Here is a 27100-nt window from a genome sequence, read left to right as displayed (position 1 = left end):
GAATAACGATTTATTTTTTATAATGGATACAAAAAAAAATACGTTGAATGAAAAAATACAAAACATTCGAGTGTGAATTGTGCGTTAGATTTCTAACACACAGCGCGAAAACAAATCGCTCAGGTTTTTGACCTCGTATGATATTGCCAATTTTCGCGCATATGTAGTTTCATATATGGCCGTGGGAAAATGTATTTTAGCAGCTGTTCTTTTCTTCACTTCGCTCGTTCTCCTCAAACAACCGTACCAAAATTCAAATAAAATATTTTGGCAATAGTTAGAAAAAAAATCATAAATCAAATAAATTCATAAGCCAATAATTAAACTACCTAAACTCAAATTGAAAAAAAAAATGCGTTTATTGCCATTACTTTTTTTATTTGTAAGTGACTATGATCGTGCACACCATCTTTCTGCGCTTTTCTTCATTTTTTAAGCAAAATTATTGATGCTGCCACTTAGTTTTACACCTTATACTTGTAATCTAGTGTCCAGGTAGATTTCTGCACTTTGAAAGTCCCATTAAAAAAATGAAATACATAGTAACATCAATTCTTTAATAAGATAAAATATCTGTTAAAAAGCCTCTAAAAAGCGAAATAACAAAATTATTACCCAATATTTAACCGGTGCCATTGAGTCGCCCATGTGCATAGTTGATCACATAAAGTTTGTTTTTTTTTAATGGAAATTACCAAGTCAAAATTTTGGTGAAAAAATTGCTAGCAGCTTGTCTACATAGTCACAAATTTTGTTTGTTCTTTGTTTTTGTCCCTAGAAATTTTGTTAAAAAATTATGGTTGTGTTCAAATAGAGATGTTGTCAAAATTTTGACTTTTATGAATCTTGTGTGCCGGTTTGCCCTTTGAAAGCGCTATAATTGAATACCTGAGGACAGACATCATAACCTAAGGTTTAAAGACAGAATTCAGTGCTAATAATTTTGATAGAAGGACACCGCAAGTTAGTACACTGTTATAGACAAAAATGAAGATCTTGCTACAAAAACTTTGAAGAAAAAGGATGTATATACAGAAAAAGTTATTTAGCAAAAGATACAAGCAAGGTTTATGAAGATCGCCAATAAATTTTGTGAAATTTATTGAAATGAGCTCAAAGTTGATGCATTTTATAAATTCTTCAGTTTTAGTGTCAAAATTGTTACTTTTTCAACTCGTTCTTCAAAAACGATGCACAAGACACTAATTTAATTGCGTTCTTTCCGAGGTTCTTCCTCATTCATGTTTATTTTGTATTCTTGTCAATTTCTTGCTGAAAATTAAGAATGTTTAGCAAACCTGCATTACAAATTGCGTCTACATTTTAACGGGTCCTTTTTCTAACTTCCTGCTTGCAAACTATTCGTTTCCAAATTTCTAAAAACTGTTACCAGTACCGAATTTGTTTCTTTTTCGGTGTTTCATCTCTAAATTTTCTTAGACGATTTTTTGTGTTGACGTTTCATGACATTGTTTTCAAATTAATTCAAAAAACCGGAACTGCAACTTCTTTTATTAAAATTACCATGAATGAATTTACTAGTGGTGCCAACGTTAAGACTTTGTAATACGCTTGAAGATAAAATAGTATATATCATTCAGAATGGAAGGTTTTTTGTGCTTCGCTCGGCTTTCAATCTCCGGGCTTAGCACTAAAAGACTCATTTCTAACCAGATACTTAGATTCGCGCATTAACTTTTAACAAGAAATTACATAATTTTTATTTCAATCCTTAATTATAATAATCTACTAAGTACTGCTACGTACCGTGCGATTAAATAAAAAATAAATTAGAGTAGGCGTCGATTAAATTCTACAGTTGGCAACACATTGGCTGGGAATCTGAGCTGAAAATTTTCCACACAAACTGAAAGTAAAAATGACCATCCACCGTATTCTCTTGTGTAGCAATAAAAATTTTCTGCTCTAAAGTGAACATTATTTCACTCAAAAGGAATAAAACGCAAACTTGTCAAAGTTTTCGCTGACATTTGATGTCAAAAATCAGTATTGCCATCTGATTAATCACCGTCTACTCTAATTCATTTTTTTTATTGCACGGTATTATTATTTTAATTAAACCAAACTATATACTTCAAGAAAAAACTACTTCAACAAGCAAAAAATGTCATATAATTAATAACAAAATACTAAATTGTGTTAATTTTTTTGATTTTCAAGAAAGAATTTTAATTTTGTTTAATTTGGTATTGAGAATTGGGTGCATATTTTGTACGCTTATATTATATTATATTAATTATATAGGATGTTTTCTTACTATTGTGAGAAATTGCAACCACATCATATTCTACAACGAAAAATACATAACACTAATACAAAAGTATTCGGAAAAATGGATGAAAATAATGAATTTAATTTATGTCACTCTATAAATCCGTAACGAAAAGCTTTGTACGACTATCGTTTATTTAACAAATTAATGTTAGTTTTAATGTAGAATATGTGGTTGCAGTTCTTCGCAATATTAAGAAAACACTCTATTTTATTATTTTCACTGTTTACAAAATTGTATTTAATGTATTCTTTTATTATTGCCAAACTGTACTATTTTTTATTTTTTTAAATAATTAACTTTGACTCTTTGTGCATTGAAACCAGCAAATTTGTAATTAAAGCTTCATTATTCTAACTCAGCAGAAAGAAAAGTTCATTTTTCTCTTGAGTTTGGAATAAATAATAATCTTTCACTGCTTATTAAATCCTATCACATTGGCGGTTTTATTATTTTGAAAATAAGGTCGCTTTGACAAATGAGTTAACGCTAGTTAAATAACAAAAATGTTTGTGAAAAACATAATTTTAATAAACAGCAACTCAAAGGAACAGCTTTAAGGTATAAAAACCAAAGTCATTTTTAACAAGAACTATCATTATTTAATTTAATTTAAATTAATTGTCAAAGTGACATTAGTTGTCAAATAATTAAAACCGCCAATGTGATAAGACTTAAAAAGCAGAGAAAAATTATTCCAAAATTAGTCCATTAGTTTAAAATCAAGAAAAAAATTAACTTTTCTCTCTTCTGAGTTAGAATAATGAAGTTTTAATTACAGATTTGCTGGTTTCAAATAAAGCAAAAACTTTTTTCCTTTGCAGTTTTGGCGTAAAAACAAAGATACAATTTTTTCCTCTTGTAAACTCACTCCAGGGACATACTGTACATAATTTGATAAACCGTTTTTAAATATTTACCTAGAGGTATACTTTTCACCCTGTATATTAGATAAAACAAAATATAATCTTTTCTCAAACATTTTATTTATTTATTACAAAGTAGAGATGTGTGAAAGAAATGTTTTACAAAAAAACCTAAATAAACTGAAACAAACTCAATATCATTACGTCCAACTTGTCGACAAGTGTGACAATTGCAACGTGCCAGGCCTACCAATCCAATTTCTTCACCCCGTATTTCCCTATGCACTACTCATCCATCTAAAAATACGCCTTCACTTGTCACAACATCAATCAATAATAGTGTCTTTATTATGTAAATAAATATGTGCGAATCTGGTTGCCTATCCGAACGACCTAAAGTACCCTAATGATCTCTCTCGCCATGACCTAGTTTCAACAACCTCGCGATTTAAATAAATTTCCATGAAGAAAAGCAACGAGCGGGCTTTGCCCCCAGTCCGAGCCACCCTCATCCACCCATCCCCATGGTGGTCTACCCATGGCCCCATCATCACCATCCGCGCGTTTCCGCAAACCGCCATCCCTCGAAGCGGCCGTATCGACCTTACCGTGCGAGAGCGTTTCTACTTCCCGGCATGCGCACTAGGTCCCGGAGTAGACGATCGCTTTTTCAAAGCTAGAGACATCGGTCCGGAGCCCCCGGAGTCCCGACACCTTCCCCGGCGAGCACCACCTGGTGGCGGTCGTCACATGGAAGCGGAAACGAGATGCAGTAAGCGCGCGGCGAAATTCTCGTGTCCCCCCACCAGCAGTGTGTAAGCCACAGGTCATTCAACCCGCGCAGTCCCGGCGAACACAGCAGCAATGTACTCTCGTACATGGTGTCCTTAATTCATGGTACTTATTTCATATTTCAGATTCTTAAACAAAGTCGGCTTTTTTCCGAAAATTTTCAAACAAACGCGAAGCGTCAAGTGGCAAAACACGGCGTTGATTTGTTACAAGTGATCGAGTGTGCAGTGATAACAGTTGAAAGAGCTTTCGCTTTCACGATGGAACTACACGATGAACCAAGGTAAAGTCCCGGAAACGAGACAAACGGCCGTCGAACAGCCCCCTATGAATTTTTCTGTCTTGCAGAATTATCTAGCGACTCATGAAACCCCGCGTCCCGGATTACTCGATTACCAAACAACCAGTGAATCAGAGTGCCGAAAAAAATGTAAGTTTTTTTGGTCTAAAAACGATTTTTTTTACTTGTCAAAGTACGTAGCATAGCATCGTTTTTCAGTCGATTGTGTTTGAGCTTTCAAAGGTCATCAACCTCGCTTAATGTAGGTCAGTAATGGTGGGCGTCTACACGACTTGCGCAGAAAATTCGAAATGAGCAAATGTCATTGCAACTTCTAATTTTGTTATTACACTTTTTAATTGATCGAAAGTTTATTTATTGAAAATTATGTTGCGTAACCGGAGTGCAAATAAGCGAAAAATACCACAATTCGTCAACGCACGCGATCAATATTTAATTCATAAAGCTGGGCTATTTATAAAAGCCGTTCAACCACCTTTGCGCTCGTGAATATTTTGATAAAACTTATCAGTTTTTGGGCAGTGTGAATGACTTCGGGTTATCGAACCTCAAACGAAATTTTCTTTTACGAAAAAAAAAGAATTTATGACTTCATCTTAATGCCATTTGACTCATTTAGCAACGCAAGGTGCGAAATTATGACACTACAAATGTTGGAATTTTGACGAAAAAAAAAACAAACGAAAAGAATTTCTTTATACAGATCATAAATTTTACAAATAATTTGCTTGTTTCGAACACGGAAAAAGGAAAAGTTCATTAACTGAAACCCAAAATAAAATAATCCCAAAATCACTAAAACAAATCGAGTCGCACCGATTACGTTTATGTTGCTTTGTTGGAATAAAGTGACCCAGTTTGAAAAATAATTTCATATTTCACAAAAGTGGAGTTTCCAACTTATCAAGTAGTCAAAATAACGATTATCGCTTCAAAAACTTGATATTTGTGGTTGAATTTTTAATTAAAAAATTTCGATCATTTGTCAACAGCTGCGGCCCGAAATACACTTTTGTCTGGAAAGTCGATGATCCAAATACTTATTTCTAGGAATTTTTTATTTGACCATCGGTTTGATTTTTGCCAAGTGGACGTCGAAGAACCTATAAATAGATTATGGAGTCCACGTGGCCGGTGTGAGAAAAGTGGAAGACAATGACTTGAGGGAATTTTGCACGGGAAACTTTCCCTTGTGCATTAATTTGAGAATTAGGTGGTTCATTGTTTCGTGACACGAAGGGGAGAAAAAAGTTGAATTAAAATTAAGCCTATTTCGTATTGAAATCAATGTAAAACACATGTAACTGATTACATATTTATCAATTTATCTATATGGGGCAGGTGATGAATATAATCGATTGGTGAACTTTGTGATTTTTTCGAATTTATTCAGACCTCAATCCGATTTTGTCCGGAAGCTCGCGATTCTTGCGTAACAAGTAGTGCGATTTTGTGTGAAAAATAAGGGTTGGTGTAACCCGGAAGGGTAGATGATATATCGGAGCAAAGTCATCTTTACGTAAGTGTAGTTCAGCATTAACACTTTCACTCGTTTCACTATTGCTCACAGACGTTGAAGTATGCCGTAAGGTTTCTAGTCACGACAGACTATTCAAACTGTAACTTTCACTCGGTGCTCTTCCTTATGGTGCTTGCAATTACTGAATGATGCTTGCGGTTGCGATTTTTTTCACTCGATTAGCGCCCTTTCTAATCAAACGGACCGGAAACGTGAAAAAATCCAGTCAATTTTTATAATTTAGCGAATACAGGAAACTGTAAATTTCTTTTGGTATTTCCAAGTCGGCTGGGAACGGACAAGATTTTACGCAAAGCGCCGCTACGAGAAGCAGCTTTGACGCATCATTCCGTTTGCGGTGCAGAACTGTTGGGGTCATTGTACGTCCTCAAAACATGACCGTGTCGAGTCACTTTCCGTAAGACGCGTTTTCCGTTACTGAAATTCATTATTTTTTTATCGATTTAAAATTTAAACTATTCGGGTATTCCGTTGAAACGGGACTCGAAAATAAACGACGACGAATACGAGTTATCTCTTAATTTAATTTAATTTAATTGAGGTCACGGGATGACGGAAGTGCATCATGTTGATGGTCACATGCTCATAGGATTTTTGTCGTCCTTGTATGACTCGGTTGGTAGTATTGTCAGCGTTACTATGTCAGGAAGGCTAAGTGGCGTCCTATGACGTAACGTGCCCTTGAAACGAAAAACAAAGACGCTCAAAATTGCAAAGGTCACTAGGAGTTTTGCAGCAGGTGGGGCGGGGGTTCAGGGTTATACTGGGTGGGGAATTTTTTTTTTTTTTAATTTCATAAAGTCATGATTTAAATCCGTTGGTGCCAATTAATTCATTAGTTTATAGAGTCACGTGATTTTGAAATCCAATCAAAGATGTCCCAGACTTAGTTTCTAAAATACCCACATTGTTTCTTTTGTTTTTGAACAATAGGTACATATTAGCAGATCAAGACGAAGAAAAAAGCATCTTTTTTGTCTAAGGTAGAGTCAAGTGAACTTAAAAACCCATAAATATAATTATTATGTAGGTACTTAGAAAAAGATGTTTTGGGATGCGGATGAAAGTTGACTCACCTGGTATATGTATAAATAATTAAAAATTTTGTGCTTGATACATATCAACTTTTTAGTTAAAGGTAACGTGATTTCAAAAGCCAATACATCTCGTTATAACTTAATGTTGAAAATTTCTATAAATGCGACCATATAGGTGTGTCAGAATTCGCGCCCCAGAGAAAAATTTCAATTAAGATAAGATACCAGGAACATGGAAAAAAATATTTAAAAAATTCTCTGTAAAAAAATTTTGACATTTATTTTTTGACATTTGTCATTTTTTTATGTCTATTTAATGATACTGATGATCCTGAATATGTTTTTTTTATAATTATTAGTAAAGGTACAAAAATGTTAATAAAAGTCACAAATAACATTGAACAGAGTTACAATTTAGGATACAGCTTCCTTGTTTCTTCTTTTAATAGCCTATAGCAAAAAAACTTGGAAAATTATTTTTCCAACAGAAATAAACGAATCAAAGCGCAAAATTTAAACTCTCATAACTTCGAAATTTGTATAGATAGAATTTTTTTAACATTTCTTCCATGTTTCTGGTATCTTACCTTACATGACATTTTTCTCTGGCTTGCGAGTACTGGCGCACCCCGTATGTAAGTATTTTATAACAAAGTGCAATTACAAGAAAATACTGTTTTGTTTTTAAGAGAAACGTTTTTTTGCAAAAATTTTATGATTTGAATTAAGAATCTTTATTTATTTTGCTTAAATGATGTTTTTTTAAGAAGTTAAAAACCATATTTTTTTAACAAATTCCAAAATCAAAATTTCCTAAAAACTTGATTTCTCACAATGTCATATTTTTTGGGTTTTTACTGTTTTTGTTCAAACTTCATTCACTGTGAAATAAACTGGAGAATTGTAAAAAATAAAAAAATAGATTTGTTTTACCGACGATGGAAATAATCGATAGTTTACACAATTTGTTCCGTAAACGTAAGACTGATATGATTGGCATTACGCAACGTTAAATTAAGTCTTGACAGGTAACAGGTGACAAGTGCAGTATTAGAAAATGTATAATTACTGTCGAAGATAAATGTATTGACAATAACATTTTATTTCCTGAATTTGAGATCAGAATTAGGAATTTTGGATTTTAATGTTACTATTTCTTGTGAAAAATGTGTATGCATTTGATGTTTAAATAAATAAGGAAGCAGAATTATTTGCTTGTGTTATTCTTAGAACAAATTTTGTAAAAAGTAATTATCGAAAAAATTGAGCGATAAGCCGGTCTAAGGATGTTTGTTAGAAAATAGCTGTTTGAGAAGGTTGCCTATTTAGTCATTTTATTTACAAAGAAATGATAACCTTGAGCGATTATTTGTTTATGTTATTGTTTTATTATTTTGAAATTAAAATGAAAAGCGAAAATCGAAATTTATTTACAAACGGCGCCAGTGATGTCCAAACTTAAGATCGTAAAAGATTAATGCCTTTTTACGTCCACTTTGAAAAAATAAAAACAACGACCTCGAAAAGTTCAACAAACTATCAACGACGTAAATTTCTACGTGGATAAAAATATCTCGTTTTTACGCTCGCTGAATAAGATTTTTCTTATTGTTTTTATTGCACGATTTTGGCTGTTTATCGCAACTTTCTATTCAGTTTTATTTCCTCTTTCTCGTGCAATAATTATCTAACCACTAATGGATTTTCCCCCGACTTTCTCCACACTTTTGTCGAAATATTTTCGTGGTGACCCTGACAGGGCACCGTTCAAATCCCGCGAACTTTGAAACTTTCTAAAAGTAAAAGTTTTTTCGTTTATGTAATTATTTATCGGTCCGGTTTCTGCAGGTCTTTGTCAGATGATAATTTGAAGTTTAATGCTAATTATTTGCATCAGATAGCACGGGGCCAATGCCCTGTATGCCGTGACGAAATTTGCGTCTTACATAAATTACACACTTGGTTATATATTTTTAAACTGTTTTCTTATGCAACAATAACATTTTCAAGAGAAGGGTCATATTCGCCAATGGAATTTTATTGCGAATTCAATGCCAAATTAACTTTCGGATTTTTTACAGAGATTAGGGGACCTTTTCGGGGACGAATGATCGATCGACGCGGCAAGTGCAAGAGGTCAACGATGGAATTTTTAATCAAACGCCTAGAACAAAAAAAAAACTCAATTTTTAAACATTGGTCGATTTTAGCACTTTATTCTAAACTGAGGGCTAAATTAGTCTATTTTTGTTTTGTTTGTCTCCGACACGATTTAATTATTTTTAGGTTGTTTTTAATTCAATCTGGGAGCTTGACTAATATCAAATGGAACTTAAAAACATCCGAAAAATGTAGAGAAACCTGAAAAAATGCTAATAAAAATACTAGATTGTTTCAGTTTGTCGATCAAAAGATTTGTATGAGAAGCTTTTCAAACGAAATTGATGAAATTTTTAATCCTGCTTTAGAAAAACTTTTGGTTTTCAGGATAAAATTTCAAAAATTACAATTTAAATATTTTTTGCTTTTTAGTAAGGGTAGACTTTTAATTGAAAAATAGGAAAAAAATTACTTAAAATATAATAAACACAGGCTTTAATTTAAATTATAGTCAAAACGTAAAGAAAAAAGAAGTGTTTCAAAAGTCAAAAAAATTGATCAAATTTTTAATCCGGCTTTAGAAAAACTTTTGGTTTCTAGGTAAGATTTAAAAAAAATACAATTTAGGGATGAACTATTTTTTTGTTCTTTAGTAAGGGCAGAGTTTTTTAATTGAAGAGATAGGAAAAAAATTGACTCAAAATAAAATAAATACATATTTTGATTTAAATTAGTCAAATCTTAAAGAAAAAAAAGTGTTTCAAAAATCGAAAAAAATGTTTCTTTTATATCAAAAATTGTTTGCATGTTTTTTGATAATTGATAAAAAAATAAAAAGATTTTTTTAGGAACAAACTTGTTTTTTTAAGTGTCATTTTATTTTTATTAATCCCAATTTAAATTTTATAGATCTATCGCTTTTTTTATTTTTCGCTAATAACAGGTAGTTAAGAAAAAAATAATTTCAAGCCCTTCAATTTTTTTTGAATAAACGACGTTTTTTCTCTGCAGATACTAGTTTTTGTATTTTTTATAAACTTTCAATCAAAACTACTAGAAAATCTAACAAATATCTATAAAAAAAATTAAATGCCACAAGAAAATGTTTTAATTTGATGCAAAATACGAGAAATTGTTCAGTTTTATTTAAAAAAATTTTGCTTTCAGTCAGTTTTAAGTTTTTTGCTTTGAATAATACTCCACTCGAAAAACATGACATAGCTACAAAAAAAAGAATTTACCTAAATAAAGAATTTTTTTCTCTTTTTAACTACTAAACACATAAATAATCGCTTTTTAAAAATAATTTTCTGAAAATTCCGAAGTCACTTTTTTGTACCGATAATCGAAATTTACAGAAATTTGGCAGAATTATTTTTATATCTGAATTAGTTTCCTCCCTTGTGCCCAAATAATTTTATTCCTAAATAAATTGTTTTGCTAGCGCAGAAAATGCTATAGTAAAACCTCATTGTATTGTAAATTAAAAAAATTATTTTGATCACTAGGTGATTTATCCAAATTTAAATAAATTTGGATTTTTTCTGGAGTTTATCTGATTTGTAAAAATGGATGTTTCTGTGTCAAATGGTGTTGATTGATGAGTCAGCGACCGGTTAGGGCCTTTGTGGTCCACCCCTCGTTTGAAAAGGGGCGTAATCCCTTCAGCTTCAGCAGCCAGTGGTTCGTGAGCTTTGCATCCGCTGTAAAACTCCTCTCTTAATGTAAAATTTCGTGTTAAATATAGTCCGAAAGTACGGCTGTTGTTTTTGTCGAAGCGTTACGTAATCCAGGATTGAACATGTGCTCGTAAGTCTCTTAGTTTTCTCGAATTTACCGCGCAACGAATCTAAAACGATCGTCCTAAATTTCATTTGTGTATAATATTAACTCTGTAACTGCAAATAATAGCTTCTATAATGGCGTCCGGATTGCAACATTTGTCCTAGATGCGGGTCATTGCTATGTGAGAGCAGCGTTCCCATTGAAATCGAAATGTAAGGTCGTGTGGTGGGATTCTCAACATTCTATACTCAGCCAATCACAAATTCGTTCTATGTGAAAATTTTCCAAATTTGTTGCATCATCGACAGCCTCCTGACCATGCAGAAATTTTCACCTTTGCATGAAATCAAAACCGGTGAAAGCATGCCAAATATTGCACAAGACGGATTTTTTCGGTTTGGTTGTCTAAGTTTAGTTCCTGCAAAATGACCCGCACGAAGGAGAGCGACAAATTCGGCGATGGAAAAAACCTTTGCCGAAAGAAAAGATGAAAACAATGAGCGATTTCGAATTATTTGCAAAGGTTTATGGGAAATCGGCGAGATTTAGACGGTGTTTAGAAAGGAGGGAAATTATATAACGTTCACATAACACAAGAGCAAATTTTATTTATTCCTATAATTACTTTGCTACATACTGTTTCAAACTGAATTTATTATCAATTAACCATTTTATGGCGACATTTTATCTTACGCGATGTTAATTAGTGGAAAATAAAATTTCAGTTTTTACTCTGTGTAATAAAAAGAAAATAAAACTGAAAGTGTTGACTCTGTTACTAAAGCAAAAATCCAGAGTACAGCCATAGGCAATGATAATGCACAAAGCGACACCAGCTGCACTTACGGAATGCTCTAAGAATTCCTAATTTTTTTGCATATATTTGTTTTGACGTAAACTTTGCAACAGTGGAGAATTTCTTAAATCAAGAGAAGGAAAGTAGTATAATTAGTGGTCTTCCGGCTTAAAAAAAGAAAGAATTGTTTGCTTTTGTTTGCAAACAGGAAAAGACTTCCTTAGAAAAGTTCAACAATTCGTAAAAAATTAGTGAATGGTGAACTGAAATAACACCAGAAGAAAGCAAAAGAAATATTCCATACGGAAGATCACTGAGGCGAGATGCCTCAGTCATTTTACTTGAATCATGTATGGGATAGATAATAGTATTTAGTACTTGAACAAATCCAAAAATATTTAAAAATTTACATAAAATTAACACTTGTGTAACTAACATATCTATACTTAATTACAATTGCTAACGTTTTAATAAAATAATAATAATAGCAAAGTAAAGCAAAAATAGAAGAGAAAAAACTAACTAATGATCAAAACAAATCATGTCTTTTGTACTTTTTCGTCATAAAATTTAATGTTTCTAGTTTTTTATTAAGCATCTCGTCTCAATTTTTGAATAAGTATAAAAAATATTTTCTAAAGTTCATCATTTTTATTTCGTTTTATTTTACTTCTCTGCTTATCTTTCTTAAAACAAAAAATTCGTTAATTCGACTTTTACTCACTTATCGATTTACTGAAGTTCCATTGTAGTATGAAACTAAAGTATAAAGTAAATTCTATCTGTCAAAAAATTTCGACATTAATGACATTCTTTCATGTCTGTTTAATGACACTGATGATATTGTAAATGTTTTTTTTTTATAATTGTTTAGTAAAAGTACAAAAATTTTGACAATAAAAGTCACAAATAACATTAAACAGAGTTACAATTTAAGATAGAGCTTCCTTGTATCCTCTTCTAATATAGCCTGTAGCAAAAAAAACTTGGAAAATTATTTTTCCAACGGAAATAAATAGAGTCAAAGTGCAAAATTTAAACTCTCATAACTTTTAAATTCTTATAGACAGAATTTTTTTAACATTTTTTCCATGTTCCTGGAACATTCCATCTTACCGTTTTCTCTGGGGCGCGAGTTCTGGCGCACCCTGTATACAACATTATCAGTATCATTAAATAGACGCGCCCTGTATAACTAAAAGTAGAGTAATGCTCATTTTATGTCTCCTTTATTTTTTAAACTCTTATACATTTCTAAAAATTATTGTACCTTAAAAGGATTCAACTCGTGTTTTTCTCATTTCGACACAAGGTAAGAGAGTGATTTAAATGACAAACTAATTTACAACGTACAAGTAATTTAAAAAACACAACCCATTTAACTTTTTATTTTATCACTCAGGCAAAATAGTGTGCGAAACGACTGTTTTTTGATGTGAGAATACATCAAAAAAGCATTGGAGCATTAAAAACAATTTTGCATACATAACATAAACAACGTTTTTTCTATAGTATTTAATTAATTTATTTAAAATACTTCATAATTGAATTGTTTATTTCTATTAGTACCTATGTGAAATGCCGTCAGTGTGTGAAATGAGTACCTATTTCACACACTGCAGTGCATTTCTCACCCTTAACAGACAATGCTTACCTAACTTCGCGCAATGTGTGAAGTTCAATTTCACACTTCAACTGTCTGAAATAAAAGTAGTGACAATTTATTTAAGGAAGAAAGTAAATTTAATAAATCTATTTGTTCGCTACAAGAGCTAAAAAAAAATGTTACTTATAAAAAAAAATTCAAGAATTTTTTTTTTCTAATCATACCTATTAAAGAATTTGTATATATTTTTATACTTTTCTCTTACGTTTTCAGTTGAGAAAGTTGTTCAATCTTCAACTGTAGAGGAAATTCAAAATTGTGGGGAAAAAACTGGTTAATGGGTATACAGGGTGAAGAAGAGTATATAGAAATACCGTAACCGAGAAAAAAAATCATACAATTGTTATTATTATGAAGGTTATTTAACTCCAAAATATTGGTACACGGTTTGAGGGTCACTGGAATTATTTCCTTGTTCAGATAAAATTGTAATGTTGCAACAAATAAAAGAAAAGTCACTTCATATTTTTGACACTGTCATCATTTGATTTGCTTTTGCATTAGTTTCTAGCAAAATTCGACTATTTTCTGCTTAATCTCTTCCAGCGGAATGGTTTGCAATAGGTTTGATTCATTTTTCTTAATTTTTTTTCCAAATTTATGAGCATGGTTGGCAAAATATATTAAAATAATAAATTGGTTGTCGTGATTATGATTTACGGTGAAACACAAGGTAATAATACCAATGGCCATTGTTGCAGCCGAAGCAGCAGTTCTCAAACAAATTTTCCTCTACCGTAAATATCATCTCTTTAAATTTCAACCTGAAACATAAACACCCTGTATTGACAATAAATTGAAAAGACAAAATAAAATATTACAGTCATTTATTAAAAAAAAAGTAGTAGAAAAAAGTATAGTATTAAACTCGTGAAAATACGCCATTTTGACTCGACTTCGGCTCGTATCGTAAATTTCATCTTCGTGGAAATGGCCAACTTTTTCACTCGTTGAATAATATACTATTTTCATGTATCATAAAATACTAGTTTCTAGTGTTTAATGAAGCGTTTTTTTTTAAATTTTTGCCAAAAATGCCTAAATTTTTTACATACATAAACTCCAAAAAATATTCAGTGATACAAACAACTCACTTCTCGTCTTACAAAATTTCCACTGTAGTAATAATTAAAGAGTACGTTTTTTTTATTCTTAAAAACAATGTATATCAAATATGTAATTACGAGAACCTACCTAATTATAGCTTAACAAAAAATAGTCTTTTCGATACAAGGGAAGAAAATGACAAACTGTAGCTTTCATGAAACTGAAAATAGAAAATTTACAAGTAATCTGAGAAACACACCCCATTCAGGTTTTTCACGGATGCAAAAAAGGGTTTCAGATAGATTGAGGAACTGTTTTTTGCAAGTTATATCAAATAAACCAATTTTTATCGAAGTATTTATTATACTAGATGTTTTAATGATTTTTGCACAAAACTTAGAAACATAATCTCTTATTTTTGTAGTAACAAAGTTTAAATTTTCTCATCACACTATTTGAGTCCAAGCACAAAATTTGAACCAATTATTGAATATTTCGTATTTCTGATTTCGTCACATATTCTTTTGTTTATTGTTGTTGAATCGATTCAGGTTTCTTTGTATTTTTGTGCAACTTTTCGCATGGAAATCTTGGATTATGTCCAAATTAGAATATCAAGTCGGTCCCCTTGTGCGCAGTAAATCCGAGTCCTCGAAACTCAAGTAAGCATCGTCGAGGGTCAACCAGAAAATAAATCCAATCTAAACTCTCGTGTAAAAAATCACTTCCGTCAGTTCCTCCTTCCGACTCCGGTGGCCTCCGTCTTATCACTCAACCAGCAGTACCAAAACCGTTGCGTAATTTGGCATCCACCACGTGACGTGGAGACTTCAACTCCGGGCCAAGCCGCCGCAACATCATCAGATTGTTATTAAAAGAGAGAAAGCAGGAAACGGCGTGTATAATATCCGAAAGTGAAATTGTCGGCTTTCCATATCGGCCATAGCGTCGGTAGCGTCCACCATTTTACATAAAGCGTATACTTTTACCGTTGAGGTGATGTAGGTCAACTTTCTCTTCGAAGTGAAACCGTCGTTTTTTCGCACAGTTCGGGTGAACAACCTCTTGCGTAAGCATTGTCCTTCCTGTGAGTGCGAGCGGCCTTTCGGGACTGATGGAGAGAGCCGTCTTGCGGTGCTGAAGATGGCCGCGGCCCCACTCTACACTATCAGACTAGTGCAGCTAGTGCAGTCGGATAGTTCGTGCCCTACTTTGTACCTGGATTGTAGCTGTTTCTGTAGTACAACTTTTACCGTTAGTGAACGCGGTCGCTCGGTGACCAGTGAGTGGCCTATGAGGGATTATGACCGATTTTTAATCGCTTGATGCGAAAAAATGTCCTCGCTAGGTGAGATTTTCACGATTTTCGTCTCGCGACAAACGTTTTCCCTTTTATCAAATGTTGACCGAGGGTACAATGCCTCCAATTGTTACGCAATTTAAGAAAATTTTGGTATAAGGTCACTAGTGACGTCACGTGAGGGAAATTCGCCACAACCATGACCTTTCAAAGTGTTAATCATCAGGGTTAAAATTTTCTAGTTTTTGAACCATCAATGACTCACGGACTAGCAGATGCTAAATGTATTTTTCTCACAACTTTGGAAATATTTATCGGTTTGATGATGGTTATTTCGGGTTACGAGAAGTGGATCTAATTTTAGAGACGTGACATGAAGAATGGTTGGAATTTGTCAATCAAATACTTTAGAATCCCTCAAAAATAAAAATTGCGACACGAGGTTAATGTTATTCAACTTTTGTTTAGTATTTTTTTGGTGTAGGCACCACTCAATGGGACCTTGGAAAGGTGTGGTAACAAACCACAAGACCCGCAAATATATTGACAAAATATTTTTTTCTTATCTAAAAATCTTAAAAAATAATTCGTCCTTAACAAACGATAAATGATAAGAAAGCAACAGGTATTTTGGAGGCGGCTGGTCTTTCAGAAATGATGTTTCAGATTTGTTACTTTAGGAAAAATGTACAATTGTACAATCCTTCATTATTGATTTGGGATACACATTTCAGTAATCCACAACATTTATTTAATAAAAAACGATAATTCTGTTTTTCTACAAAAATATTAGCACTTCTTCGGGACAGTGGTAAATACAATTTTTAGAACTCGCGCCCCAGAGGAAAATGCCATGTAAGGTAAGATACCAGGAATATGGAAAAAATGTTAAAAAAATTCTACCTAAAAAATTCTATACTTAGGTATAGTAAAATTTTCGAAATTGTGGGAGTTTAAATTTTGCACATTGACCCTATTTAATTAAATAATTTTTTAAGTTTTTTTTGCTACATGCTATTCAAAGAGGAAATAAGAAAGCTGTATCCTAAATTATAACTATATGTTCACCGTTATTTGGGGCTTTTATTAGCAAGAATTTTGTACCTTTACTAAACAAATAATTTTTTATAAGAAAAAACATATACCCACAAGATCATCAGTAACATTAAATACACATAAAAAATGTCAAGTGTCAAAAAATAAATGTCATAATTTTTTAAACATTTTTCCTATACGTTGCTGGTATCTTAACTTACTTGTATTTTTTTCAGAGGCGCGAGATCTCAAACACCCTGTAGACGGAGCAGGACGCAAATTTTTATTATCTTCATAATATAATCTTTAAAATACTCGTATGTTGTATTTGACAAACTAAGGAAAAATGTAAATATGCAGTAATAAAACAAAATCGGCTCCTACTTCAAAAATTATTTAGGTATTATCAACACAATTAATTTTTTTAACATGCCTTCAATGATGGATTCTTGGAGGTTCAACAAATCGATTTTTTGTTTTTGTAGACTTTTCGTTATAATAAAAAAACATAAAGTAAATTATTTAATAATTGGAGCTTGTTTTGAAACAACTGTTACAATTATATATAGTCTGTCCCAAAATTCGCGGAAGGGCTTTAGGTATATGTAAATTGCAACTATAACTTTAACGTTGTTTGTGGTTTTTATGGTCAATGCTCTTGTGTCTTTATTTGAAAAAACAAGTAGCAATATCACTGGTAGTAACAATAAATAGTGAAATGTCAAAATATTACAAAAACCTTTAGAATGGATTTTTCAACATTTTTCCCATGCTTTATGTGTTTTATGTTTGATCGAAGTGTACCAGGATTTTGTAAGTAGTTAAATTGGCAACGTGAACCATCAAATTCAAACGTCATATTTTTATAGTCAATTGTCATTCATTTCCGAGGGCAGCTCTGTTGGCATGGCCGTCGCTGGCACAATCTATTATCACTAATAATTCGGTGTTGCCAATTTATTTTCAAAGTCTCGGGTTACATTGATTTATTTGAAATTATGGTATCATAAAGCGTTGGGAAATTTTGAGACACCTGTATAAGTCTATACATAGAATAGATAATAATGTCAATTAAATGGCATTGAAAATAAAAAATATTTTTTATTAAAATGCCTTATTACTTGCTCAAGTCTAAAAACTTCTAATTACTATCTGCATTATTTATTTGCGAGGATGATGTAAATAATTTAGTAACAGCGTCAGATTATATTTTCGAATCTTTCGTCTTCTTTTATTTGTGAGGCGTTTTTGTTGTCATGTTAGCGGGAGTAAATGGTAGTCTTTCCTCCCCACTTTGGTCAATAAATCGTAGTAGAAATAGTTTTTAAGTGTCTGAATTTTTTTCAGGAATTATGACCCTTACGCGTGCCCCGTGTGAGCTCGACAAGATGAGCCTCTTCCAGGACCTGAAACTGAAGCGAAGAAAAGTGGATTCACGTTGCAGCAGTGACGGTACGCCCCTAGCCATCCTCTCACCTCACTAGCTTAGTAACCACCCACCCCCCACATTTCATAATCAAAAATCAAAAGTACTCTAAGTCGCTTTTGAAAAAAATTAGAGTAGGCAGCCATCAGCAAAATTTGCTTTTAGGCAATGTCTCTGTCCGCTTCTAGGCGAATCTGTCGCCGATACTAGCACATCATCGCCAGATCTCGTCAGCCCTTCGTCTCCAAAAATGTCCGAGGCGGTCGTGAGCCCCCCCAGCCCCGACTCCACTCCGCACCACCCGCCCGAGCCGACCCTGGACAGCGTCTCCAGCCGGCTGGAGGACTCCGGCGTGTTCGACGGCGGGGGTGTAATCCGCCCGTTGCCCCGCTCGCAGGGCCCCCCGTTCCCGGCGCCCGCCGCCGGCCCCCGCCAGCCTCCGCGGCCCCACAGCTCGCCGCACAGCCCCGGCATGGCGCCCCCCGAGCCGCGCTCGGTCATCATCAGCCCCCTATGGAAGCAGCGCATCAATGGCGTCAAACCCGAGCTCATCGGTGGCAGCCCCGCACGACCCTCGGGCGCCGCCCCCGCCAGACAAACCCCCACCGTCATCATGGGCGAGGCGGGCGGCGTTCGAACCATGATCTGGTCGCAACCAGAAACGCCGCCACATGCCACCACATCCTGGGGCTCCGCCCCTGAGGAGAGCGCCGCCCAAATGCTACTCAACTTAGGCCAGGACCGGATTCGGCCCGTGGCGAGAAACGTGCCCCAGCAGGCGCCCTCCACAGCACACTTCGCCGCCGCCCCACTTAACATGGAGAGACTCTGGGCGGGGGATTTGAGGCAGCTTCCGTTGAGTCAAACGCCGTTGAACTTGTCGTCACCGCCCCCGGTTTATACTTCGGGGGCAGAAAAGAATGTTGGAGAGTCGACGAGCGAATCGCAAGAAGCAGCTGAAGAAGAGGAACAACCGATGATTTGCATGATTTGCGAAGATAAAGCCACGGGATTACATTATGGGATCATTACGTGTGAAGGGTGTAAAGGATTCTTCAAGAGAACAGTGCAGAATAGAAGAGTTTACACTTGTGTGGCAGATGGAAATTGCGAAATTACCAAAGCCCAAAGGAATCGATGTCAGTATTGCCGGTTCAAGAAATGTATCGAACAGGGAATGGTTTTGCAAGGTGTGTACCCACAGTTTTTTCTACCAAAAACAAAACACATCAAAAATATACTCCTTCATTTATTAATTAAAAAAAAAATTAATATGGAACTAAAATTTCCAGAAGGCTAATTTCCAGGAAATGTTGTGTAAAATACTATTTTTTATATACAGGCTGCGCCAGAACTCGCGCCCCAGAGAAAAATGCGATATAAGGTAAGATACCAGGAACATGGAAAAAATGTTAAAAAAAAATTATCTATAAGTATTTCGAAGTTATGAGGGTTTAAAGTTAGCACTTTGACTCTATTTATTTTTGTTGGAATAATAATTTTCCAATTTTTTTTTTGATATAGGCTATTAAAAGAGGAAACAAGGAAGCTGTATCCTAAATTGTAACTCTGTTCAATGTTATTTGTGTCTTTTATTGGCAAAATTTTTGTCTCTCTACTAAATAATTGTAAAAAAACGTATACAAGATCATCAGTACCATTACATAGATATAAAAAAATGTCAAATGTCAAAAAGTAAATGTCAAAATTTTTTTGAGAGGTAGAATTTTTTAAACATTTTTTCATGTTCCTGGTATCTTACCTTACTTGAAAATTTTCTCTGGGGCGCGAGTTCTGGCGCAGCCTGTATGTATAGTAAATGCAAAAAAATTTTTTTTTTAAATTACTACCTGCTAGCTTTACTCTATTTGGCATATTTTTTATCAGATGCGTTTTTAACAGTGAATTTACCTCAAACATTTTATTTTTGGGGAAATATTTAGTATATATTGTTTTTGTTAGTGTTTTCTTTTATTTATACAAACATAATTTTATGAGCGGTAGCATTTTTGCATTTAAATTATATAGCTCATCAAATTTACTAAAACTTCATTGATTTTTGTGTAGTTTTTTTAAAACAAAAGTCTTAATAAAAAATTTTGTTTGTGTCAAATAACAAAGCTTAAAAAATATCTAGACTTTGTATGAACTAACAAAATTCCATGCAGTTACGTAATAATGATGTTGGTTTTTATTCATAAGAATCATGAAAAAATCTAGGTTTGCAGGGTGGTATTTTGTGGTGAAATTGTTGTTATTTGCAGCCGTGAGAGAGGACCGAATGCCTGGTGGGCGGAACAGCGGCGCCGTGTACAACCTATACAAAGTGAAATACAAAAAGCACAAAAAGCCCGCGTGCAAACAGCCTCCAAAAGCCGCCGAGAAGAACATTTTGAGTCAACAGTTCAAAATGGAGCAACCATCCAGTATTCCAGCGAACCTAGTCAACGGGACCATATTGAAAACGGCGTTAACCAATCCGAGTGAAGTAGTTCGTTTAAGGCAAAGATTGGACAGTGCAGTTAGTAGTTCGAGGGACCGTAATTTCTCAATAGAATACTCTTTATCGATGATAAAAACACTTATAGACTGTGATGAATTTCAAGATATAGCAACTTTACAAAATTTGGACGATTTATTAGATCATAATACGGACCTCAGTGAGAAACTTTGTCATATCGGTGATTCTATCGTTTATAAACTTGTGCAATGGACGAAACGACTTCCATTTTATTTAGAACTACCTGTTGAAGTTCATACTAGACTTTTAACGCATAAGTGGCATGAGCTTCTCGTTCTTACGACATCGGCGTATCAAGCCATTCATAAAGCGGGTGATCAGTTAACCACCATCATTAAAACCGACTTCAACCACGAGGTAAATACAATTTTTTTCGTCATTGACAATCTTTGTTTCTGACCCATTTTGATAACAGTCGAGACAAATTATTTAAAAAAATTTCAAGTGGGTTATCGAAAAAACCAATCCACGTCTAATATTTTAATATCTAGTGCAATATCCAGGAAAAAATTAAAGATAAGATAAGAGAACAAATATTTATGTATCCGCCTCTATGCGACATATAAATATAAAATGCTAAAAATAGCCTTGTTTTTAGGCATTTTATAAAATCATGGTCACAAAAACCTAATTATGCGATAGCGCGACTTCTTTTCATCCCAAATAACTTAATTTCAGGTAGAGACAAATCTGTGTACATTGCAGAGTTGTCTGACTTCGATGATGGGTCGAGAAATAACGATAGAACAACTCCGGCAAGACGTTGGTCTAATGATCGAAAAAATAACCCATGTTACATTAATGTTTCGCCAGATAAAACTAACCATGGAAGAATACGTGTGCCTTAAAGTAATTACAATGTTAAATCAAGGTACGATTTTCTCATTTTTGTAAATTCCTTTTCAAAAAATTTGTTTGCTTGCAGCTAAACCTGCCAGTAGTTCCGGTAATAGTGAATTGGAGAGCATTCATGAGCGATACATGACGTGCCTACGTGTTTACACACAACATATGTATCCTCAACAAACGACGCGATTTCAAGACTTACTAGGTAGATTACCAGAGGTAAGTCTTTGGCTTTCTTGTGTGATTGAAGCGTGGCAGAGTGAAAGTTTGACGATTAGCTTGTGTGATGATAAATTTACTGGTTTTAAAAGAGAGTGAACGAAAGCGAAATTCGAGAGAATGGTGTGCACGGCCTAGAATGACTCAGATTTGATGTAACGGTAAAAAGCGAAATGGTGGGCTTCGCCGGAAGGAGCAATGACGCAGGAAATGACACAAATGTTTTTGATATTTGGCAAAATGCAGAGTTTATAGGCAAAAAAAAAATGCAGGGTGATTTTAATAGTTGTGCAGATTTTTTTTCAGTCTCGTCAAAAAAATTTAATATACGAGAAGTTTGCATTTTTGAGTACTTTATTCTAAAGTTTTTATTGTACTAGTCGGTGACTAAACTCGGTGGTATCTTCCCCAAAAAATTGATGCAAAATTTTTATCTCAATTTTTTTTTGTGTCTCATTTTAGCTAATATTGACTTATTTTTTTCAATAACATTTACTAGACTTTGACGAACCAACCTCGAAATCATTGTTCTTTACAATTTTTGTTAGTAAAATTTAAACTTGCGCGCCCTATTAAAATTTATTCGACGACTAAAACCCTCTATATGGGGAATGCAAGTTGAGTTATTTCTGCATTTTTTGTCTTCTATTATCACCTCTTAAAATTTCTGCACCAATAGTAAAATCGCCGTGTACATTAAAAAAACGCAAGAAAAATTTCTTTACTATCAAAGAAGAACCACAACTAAGTATCCCACGTTCAATCAAAAAAGACACTTGAATTTTTTATGCTTTGATTAAAATACGATTTTTTTCTATTGTTTCAAATGATCTTAAATCACAAGAATTTTTCATTTATTTCGAAAGTATTTTATAGGTGTATGTAGGTTTTTTGCAAAAAATTGAAAAATCTGAAGTTTCTTATGAAGAGAGCTGATTTTAGGAGCTGAAAGTAAAAATAGGATAGTTCAAAAAACGCAATAATTTTTATTTCGTTTTTTTTTTTTATTAATCTTTGCTGAAAGTAGAGTTACTTCGAGAGCGAATCTAAAAGAATTACAAAAACAGAAATATTTTTTATAAACTCTAAAAACAGGGTTTTGTAAAAGGACATAGTGTTTTACTAATGTTAAACTAGAATCGGTTGTTGGAAATTTCTTTTAACATATATCTGAAAATGTAATGTTTTTGTCATAAACTCCATCTTGTTTATGTCGTATTTATTTTTAATATTTTTTGTTTTTTTTTTCTTATTCTGACAAAAGATTCGGTATTATTTGATTATTTCATTAATTATCCCAAGTATGGAAATGAACAAAATGTCTATTATTATTTATGTATTTTTTTGAATCTTATTGATCAAAAATTGGATTTTTTTCTATTTCCACATATTTCGACCACCAGGTGGTCATCTTCGCGTGCATGGGCACGCGTTGAAAATAAAAGTTTTGAAATTTTTTGAATTTCGTACGTATTTATTCGTTGGTATAAAATTAATACAAAAAACACAATTTTTTTGTTTCATAACTAGAGCACTTTTATTCACAACCACAAAATAAAAAATTACATCACATCGACATTTCCCGGATTTATCCTTTCTTCTAGGTAAAGGTTTTATTTAAATAAATCTTGGTCCTTTGCTTAAATTATATGAAAACGTCTTCTAATTTTAACAAAATATTAACTTTTTATAGGTAGGTATAATCTCAAAACCCGCATAAGTCATGAATAAGGTATATAAGTAAAATCTTAACGCAGAAAAAATTTTTGGTACTATTTTTTAATTTTTTTACAACTTCTTTTATCTTTGACCACATTTATAGCATATCATCAAACCAAATTATAAAAAAAAGAAGAAAAATAATAGGAAAAAATTTCGCTCATTCTGAAAATCCACCCACCACACAAATTTGGCATTTTTCACGAATGGCATAAATAATTTTTACTCTCAATGGTCCATAATATTCATTATGAAAAATATCTGTCAATGGTTTATTTTCGCAGTCAATGCAACTTTTTAGAAAAATAAAATTTCCGCTGTTAGATAGAAAAAGTTGTTTGTTATTGTTTGCAATTAATAAATACAATTAGAGTCTGGTGGGAAAGTGCGCCGAATTGTTATTTTCTTTGTTGAACGAAAAGTGAAAGTTGTCCGACCTACAGTCAGATCACCAAAAATTCTAATTAAATAAGTGTCGAAATGTTATGAATTATTTTAGAAAAGGCCGGTCTTTCGTAATTTCCCAATCTTGACATAATGTAAGAAAAACAATCCACTCTCAAAAAACTCAAACTCTCCTCTCTTGAAACATTCTTCATTCGTGCAGATGGTCGTGCAATCCACGTCTCCTACAGCACTCCCTTTCTCTCAACTTTTCAGAATTTTAAAAATCCGAATGTCAAGGTCAAGGCCGTGCTTTTCTCGCGTAATTACCGTTAGTGTACCCAGTGAGCAAACAAAGCGAGAAAAGACTAAGAAAAGCTGTTTGGCGAGGACCATTTTGACGCACCGTTTAAAATGGCGGGTAGGAGGAGCTTCAAGTGATTTGCTTCCCTACTGGCGAACAGGCGCCACTTTCTGGCCTTGTGTTTACAAATTCATAGAGGCTTATCTATTTTATTCCCGTAAAAATGTGCCACTTCCATTCCGATAAGTGCGATATGGGCGTTGTAGCGAGTGGTCGGAATTATCTTCGAGTGGGAATTAACGCTCCATTTTGAAACCTAATAAATTACAAATTGTCGCGAAAATGAACAGATTCGGCGAATCACCGATGCAATTATGCATTCGCCATTCAACTCGAAAAGTGCAACGTCATTATTAGGTAGCAAGCATTGTAATATCACCATTTTTCAAGAGAAAGTTTTCTTTTGTTAGCGATTTTTTTAATAGTACAATTTTTGGGAACAAAAAATTGCAAACTTATAATTAGGCACCTCATTTCATTTTTTTGTTAATAAATCGTGTGCGGGTTTAACAATATTGTGATATTTTATTTAATAAACAATTTTTTTTGGATTATTCAAGCTATCGAGTTATGCAACCAATTATACGCATCGATATATTTGGTTGCATCAAATTTTCAAGTATTGTTTGTTTCAGATACAGTCTGCGGCATCTCTTCTTCTAGAAAGTAAAATGTTCTACGTTCCTTTTCTTCTAAATTCGGCGATTCAGAGGTAGTACACGAGTACAAGAAAATGTGTAGATAAGAATCGTATTTATACAGAAAATTAAAATGATGTATATAATCGGTGCAAATAGATCGGACATGAAATCACCTAATATAATTTGTTAAACATCTGATATTTATGTTTTAATGAAATGTTAATTGTAAATTATCTTCACGAGTATATGTAGGGAAAGAGTATAATAGATAAATTATATGATTTTAAATGTAAAGTGCATCGTAATCACTGAAAATGGATGATTTAAAACCGAGAAAAATCAGATTTTAAAGCACTAAACTGTGTGCGGATGACCGCTACATAAGTCTGAATAAGTTGCCTTCTATTGGTTGTAAAATGGCGTACCGGAAGTTGAGGAAAAGAGTACTTTACATCACAGTTCCTCACCGAGTTCGAATAAAAACCGGCTTGCGGTACACCACTGTTACAATATCAAATATCTTATATATTTACATTAGATGATTATATAAAATAAATGTAATAATAATTGATATGACAAGTCGTGTGGTAAATGGGTCATTTCCGCACGGCTAATACGATGTCGTATGTTATGACTGCCAATTTTGTACGTAAGTTACCAGTGCAACCAAGTATGTGTACAAATTGTCGTTCCTTTGAGTTTTTGATAAGACTATTAATCTTTTCATGTATACAATATGAATACTATACAACTTTTTTATATTTATTTCGAAAAATGGCTTAACGAAATTCTCAAACATTTCATAGTTGTACTTATAGAACAAACGAAGCAGATTTTGCTGGTGTCCGTACTGTTTCTTGCTCGTTACTACAAAGAACGCACCATTGCAGCAAAAACTACTTCTTTTGGGAAGATTCATACGATTACCTGATGTATTATGCATCGTCTTGAGTTACCGTTATTTTGTTAATTAACATTAAGGTTATCTGAGCTTGTTTATTAGAAAATAAAGCTGATTATTATTGTAAAGTGTGTTTTATTTATCCAAACAAAACTCTTACATATATTCTTCATATATAATCAACATACTTAAATGATGCAACACTAATTTACGTTCTTAGCCTTATCAAAAGTCTTCCATTGGATTCAAGTCTCTCGCGGAAAAAACTGACACTTAACAATAACTAACTTAATTAAAATCAAAGTAACAATAAAACCCAATTTAATTTAATTTACGCAAATTTCAACTAAGCCCTAAAAACCATAAATGCATTTATTTTACTTAGCACAACGGCTTTTTAGTCTTAGTGTGATTGGAAGTAAATACGGTAGATTACCGTTGCCAATAGACCGAGAGTGACGGGCAAAATCCACGACTTGAAAGAGCTGAAAAACAAAACATTTCATTAACACACAAAAACGACAACTGACACACTTTTGGGTCGTCCTTATCAAAATTTAGCAATTGTTTTCCACAGCGAACTAGACTGATATTTTTGGTAAAAATCCGAGTAACATAGTACAAGATTAATCAAATAAGCACAAGAAATAATTAATAAAACTATGAATGAAAAAAACCGTGTTGGGATAGATCAAAGTATTTATCTGCGATGACTTTGCTTTCTGAAAAACGAAACTCAGGCGAGATAATTTTTGTTTACACATCATTACTAAGCGTTTTAATTTAGCAATGTTGGTTATCAAACCTGAACTATTTCATATTTTTCTAAAAATAACAAGTAATATAGAATCAGTTTCGCGTTATATAACCGCTAATTGCTCCAAAAGTGACTTATCACAATCACGCAGGCCTTGAATAACCAAACCGATGATTGGTTAAAGGTAAAAACAATTGAAAGGAACACACCTTTGTGACGAAGACGACTGAGATGAGCTACTGGACCAATCGACATTTTTCTCTTTAACTGGTTTCTTTTCCGCTTCGACAATTTCGCCGATCTTGTACTTTTGCATAAGTTCACGTGCGTCACTGGAATGACCCACATCCTCAAAGGCCTCACTTCCGTCTTTCCCTGCCTGTTCCAACAGCACTTCTTCGCCGCCAGGGTGCTGAAACCAAGTGTGTTGTCTTTGGTTTTGGACTCACCCTTTCGGAAACTGCTCCAAAGGGCTAAATTATTACCTCATTTAGAAATTCCGTGACATCGTACACGTTGTTGTGAATCACGATCCAAGTGCTTTGGTTATCGTTGTGTTTTTTAACGTCGGCGAAGCTGTATTGAGTCGTCATTTCGAAGGGGCTGTGGAACACCTTTCACTCTATTTCGCGGTGAACTGTACTAAACTGTCAACAGCCGATTCTGGGTGAATTTGTTAATAAAAATCCTTGATCTTTGACCACTGACGCTGTAAAATTGCACTGACAATTACTAAATGTCATTTGTCATGGCTTGCGCGCAAC

The 27100-nt window shown here is 33.6% G+C and overlaps 3 protein-coding genes across 3 annotated transcripts; 2 read left to right on the top strand and 1 right to left on the bottom strand.

The window, feature by feature from the left end:
• Window positions 1-10529: 10529 nt before the first annotated feature.
• LOC123008298 lies at window positions 10530-10930 on the top strand. The gene is made up of 3 exons (XM_044404087.1): window positions 10530-10616; window positions 10677-10738; window positions 10879-10930. The coding sequence occupies exons 1-3, from the start codon at window positions 10530-10532 to the stop codon at window positions 10928-10930; spliced, it is 201 nt and encodes a 66-aa protein (XP_044260022.1).
• Window positions 10931-15359: 4429 nt separating this feature from the next.
• On the top strand, window positions 15360-25707 carry LOC123008296 (hormone receptor 4). The gene is made up of 7 exons (XM_044404085.1): window positions 15360-15571; window positions 17906-18010; window positions 18173-19174; window positions 20249-20862; window positions 21184-21376; window positions 21431-21570; window positions 24673-25707. Exons 1-7 carry the CDS (start codon window positions 15559-15561, stop codon window positions 24751-24753), a joined length of 2148 nt encoding a protein of 715 aa, XP_044260020.1. The 5' UTR covers window positions 15360-15558; the 3' UTR covers window positions 24754-25707.
• LOC123008297 (cytochrome b5) lies at window positions 25698-27073 on the bottom strand. Its single transcript, XM_044404086.1, has 3 exons — window positions 26822-27073; window positions 26546-26748; window positions 25698-26064 (listed from the first exon to the last, which is right to left on the bottom strand). Exons 1-3 carry the CDS (start codon window positions 26927-26929, stop codon window positions 25983-25985), a joined length of 393 nt encoding a protein of 130 aa, XP_044260021.1. The 5' UTR covers window positions 26930-27073; the 3' UTR covers window positions 25698-25982.
• Window positions 27074-27100: the final 27 nt, after the last annotated feature.

This window comes from Tribolium madens, unplaced genomic scaffold (genome assembly GCF_015345945.1).
Source record: "Tribolium madens isolate multiple individuals breed KSU strain unplaced genomic scaffold, Tmad_KSU_1.1 Scaffold_3;HRSCAF=73;Tcas5.2_LG2, whole genome shotgun sequence".
Classification (NCBI taxonomy): domain Eukaryota; kingdom Metazoa; phylum Arthropoda; class Insecta; order Coleoptera; family Tenebrionidae; genus Tribolium; species Tribolium madens.
The sequence above is the reverse complement of the archived record's forward strand: the minus strand, read 5'-3'. Positions and strand labels throughout refer to the sequence as shown.

Coding starts and splice junctions, on each gene's coding strand:
- LOC123008297 (XM_044404086.1), bottom strand. CDS start 26,929: ATGACGACTCAATACAGCTTCGCCGACGTTAAAAAACACAACGATAAC. Junction 26,749..26,821: donor TCACGGAATTTCTAAATGAG/GTAATAATTTAG, acceptor ACTTGGTTTCAG/CACCCTGGCGGCGAAGAAGT. Junction 26,065..26,545: donor CAGTCGTCTTCGTCACAAAG/GTGTGTTCCTTT, acceptor TTTGTTTTTCAG/CTCTTTCAAGTCGTGGATTT.
- LOC123008298 (XM_044404087.1), top strand. CDS start 10,530: ATGAGTCAGCGACCGGTTAGGGCCTTTGTGGTCCACCCCTCGTTTGAA. Junction 10,617..10,676: donor GCTTCAGCAGCCAGTGGTTC/GTGAGCTTTGCA, acceptor TGTTAAATATAG/TCCGAAAGTACGGCTGTTGT. Junction 10,739..10,878: donor CCAGGATTGAACATGTGCTC/GTAAGTCTCTTA, acceptor CATTTGTCCTAG/ATGCGGGTCATTGCTATGTG.
- LOC123008296 (XM_044404085.1), top strand. Junction 20,863..21,183: donor AAACCGACTTCAACCACGAG/GTAAATACAATT, acceptor ACTTAATTTCAG/GTAGAGACAAATCTGTGTAC. Junction 21,571..24,672: donor TACTAGGTAGATTACCAGAG/GTAAGTCTTTGG, acceptor TGTTTGTTTCAG/ATACAGTCTGCGGCATCTCT.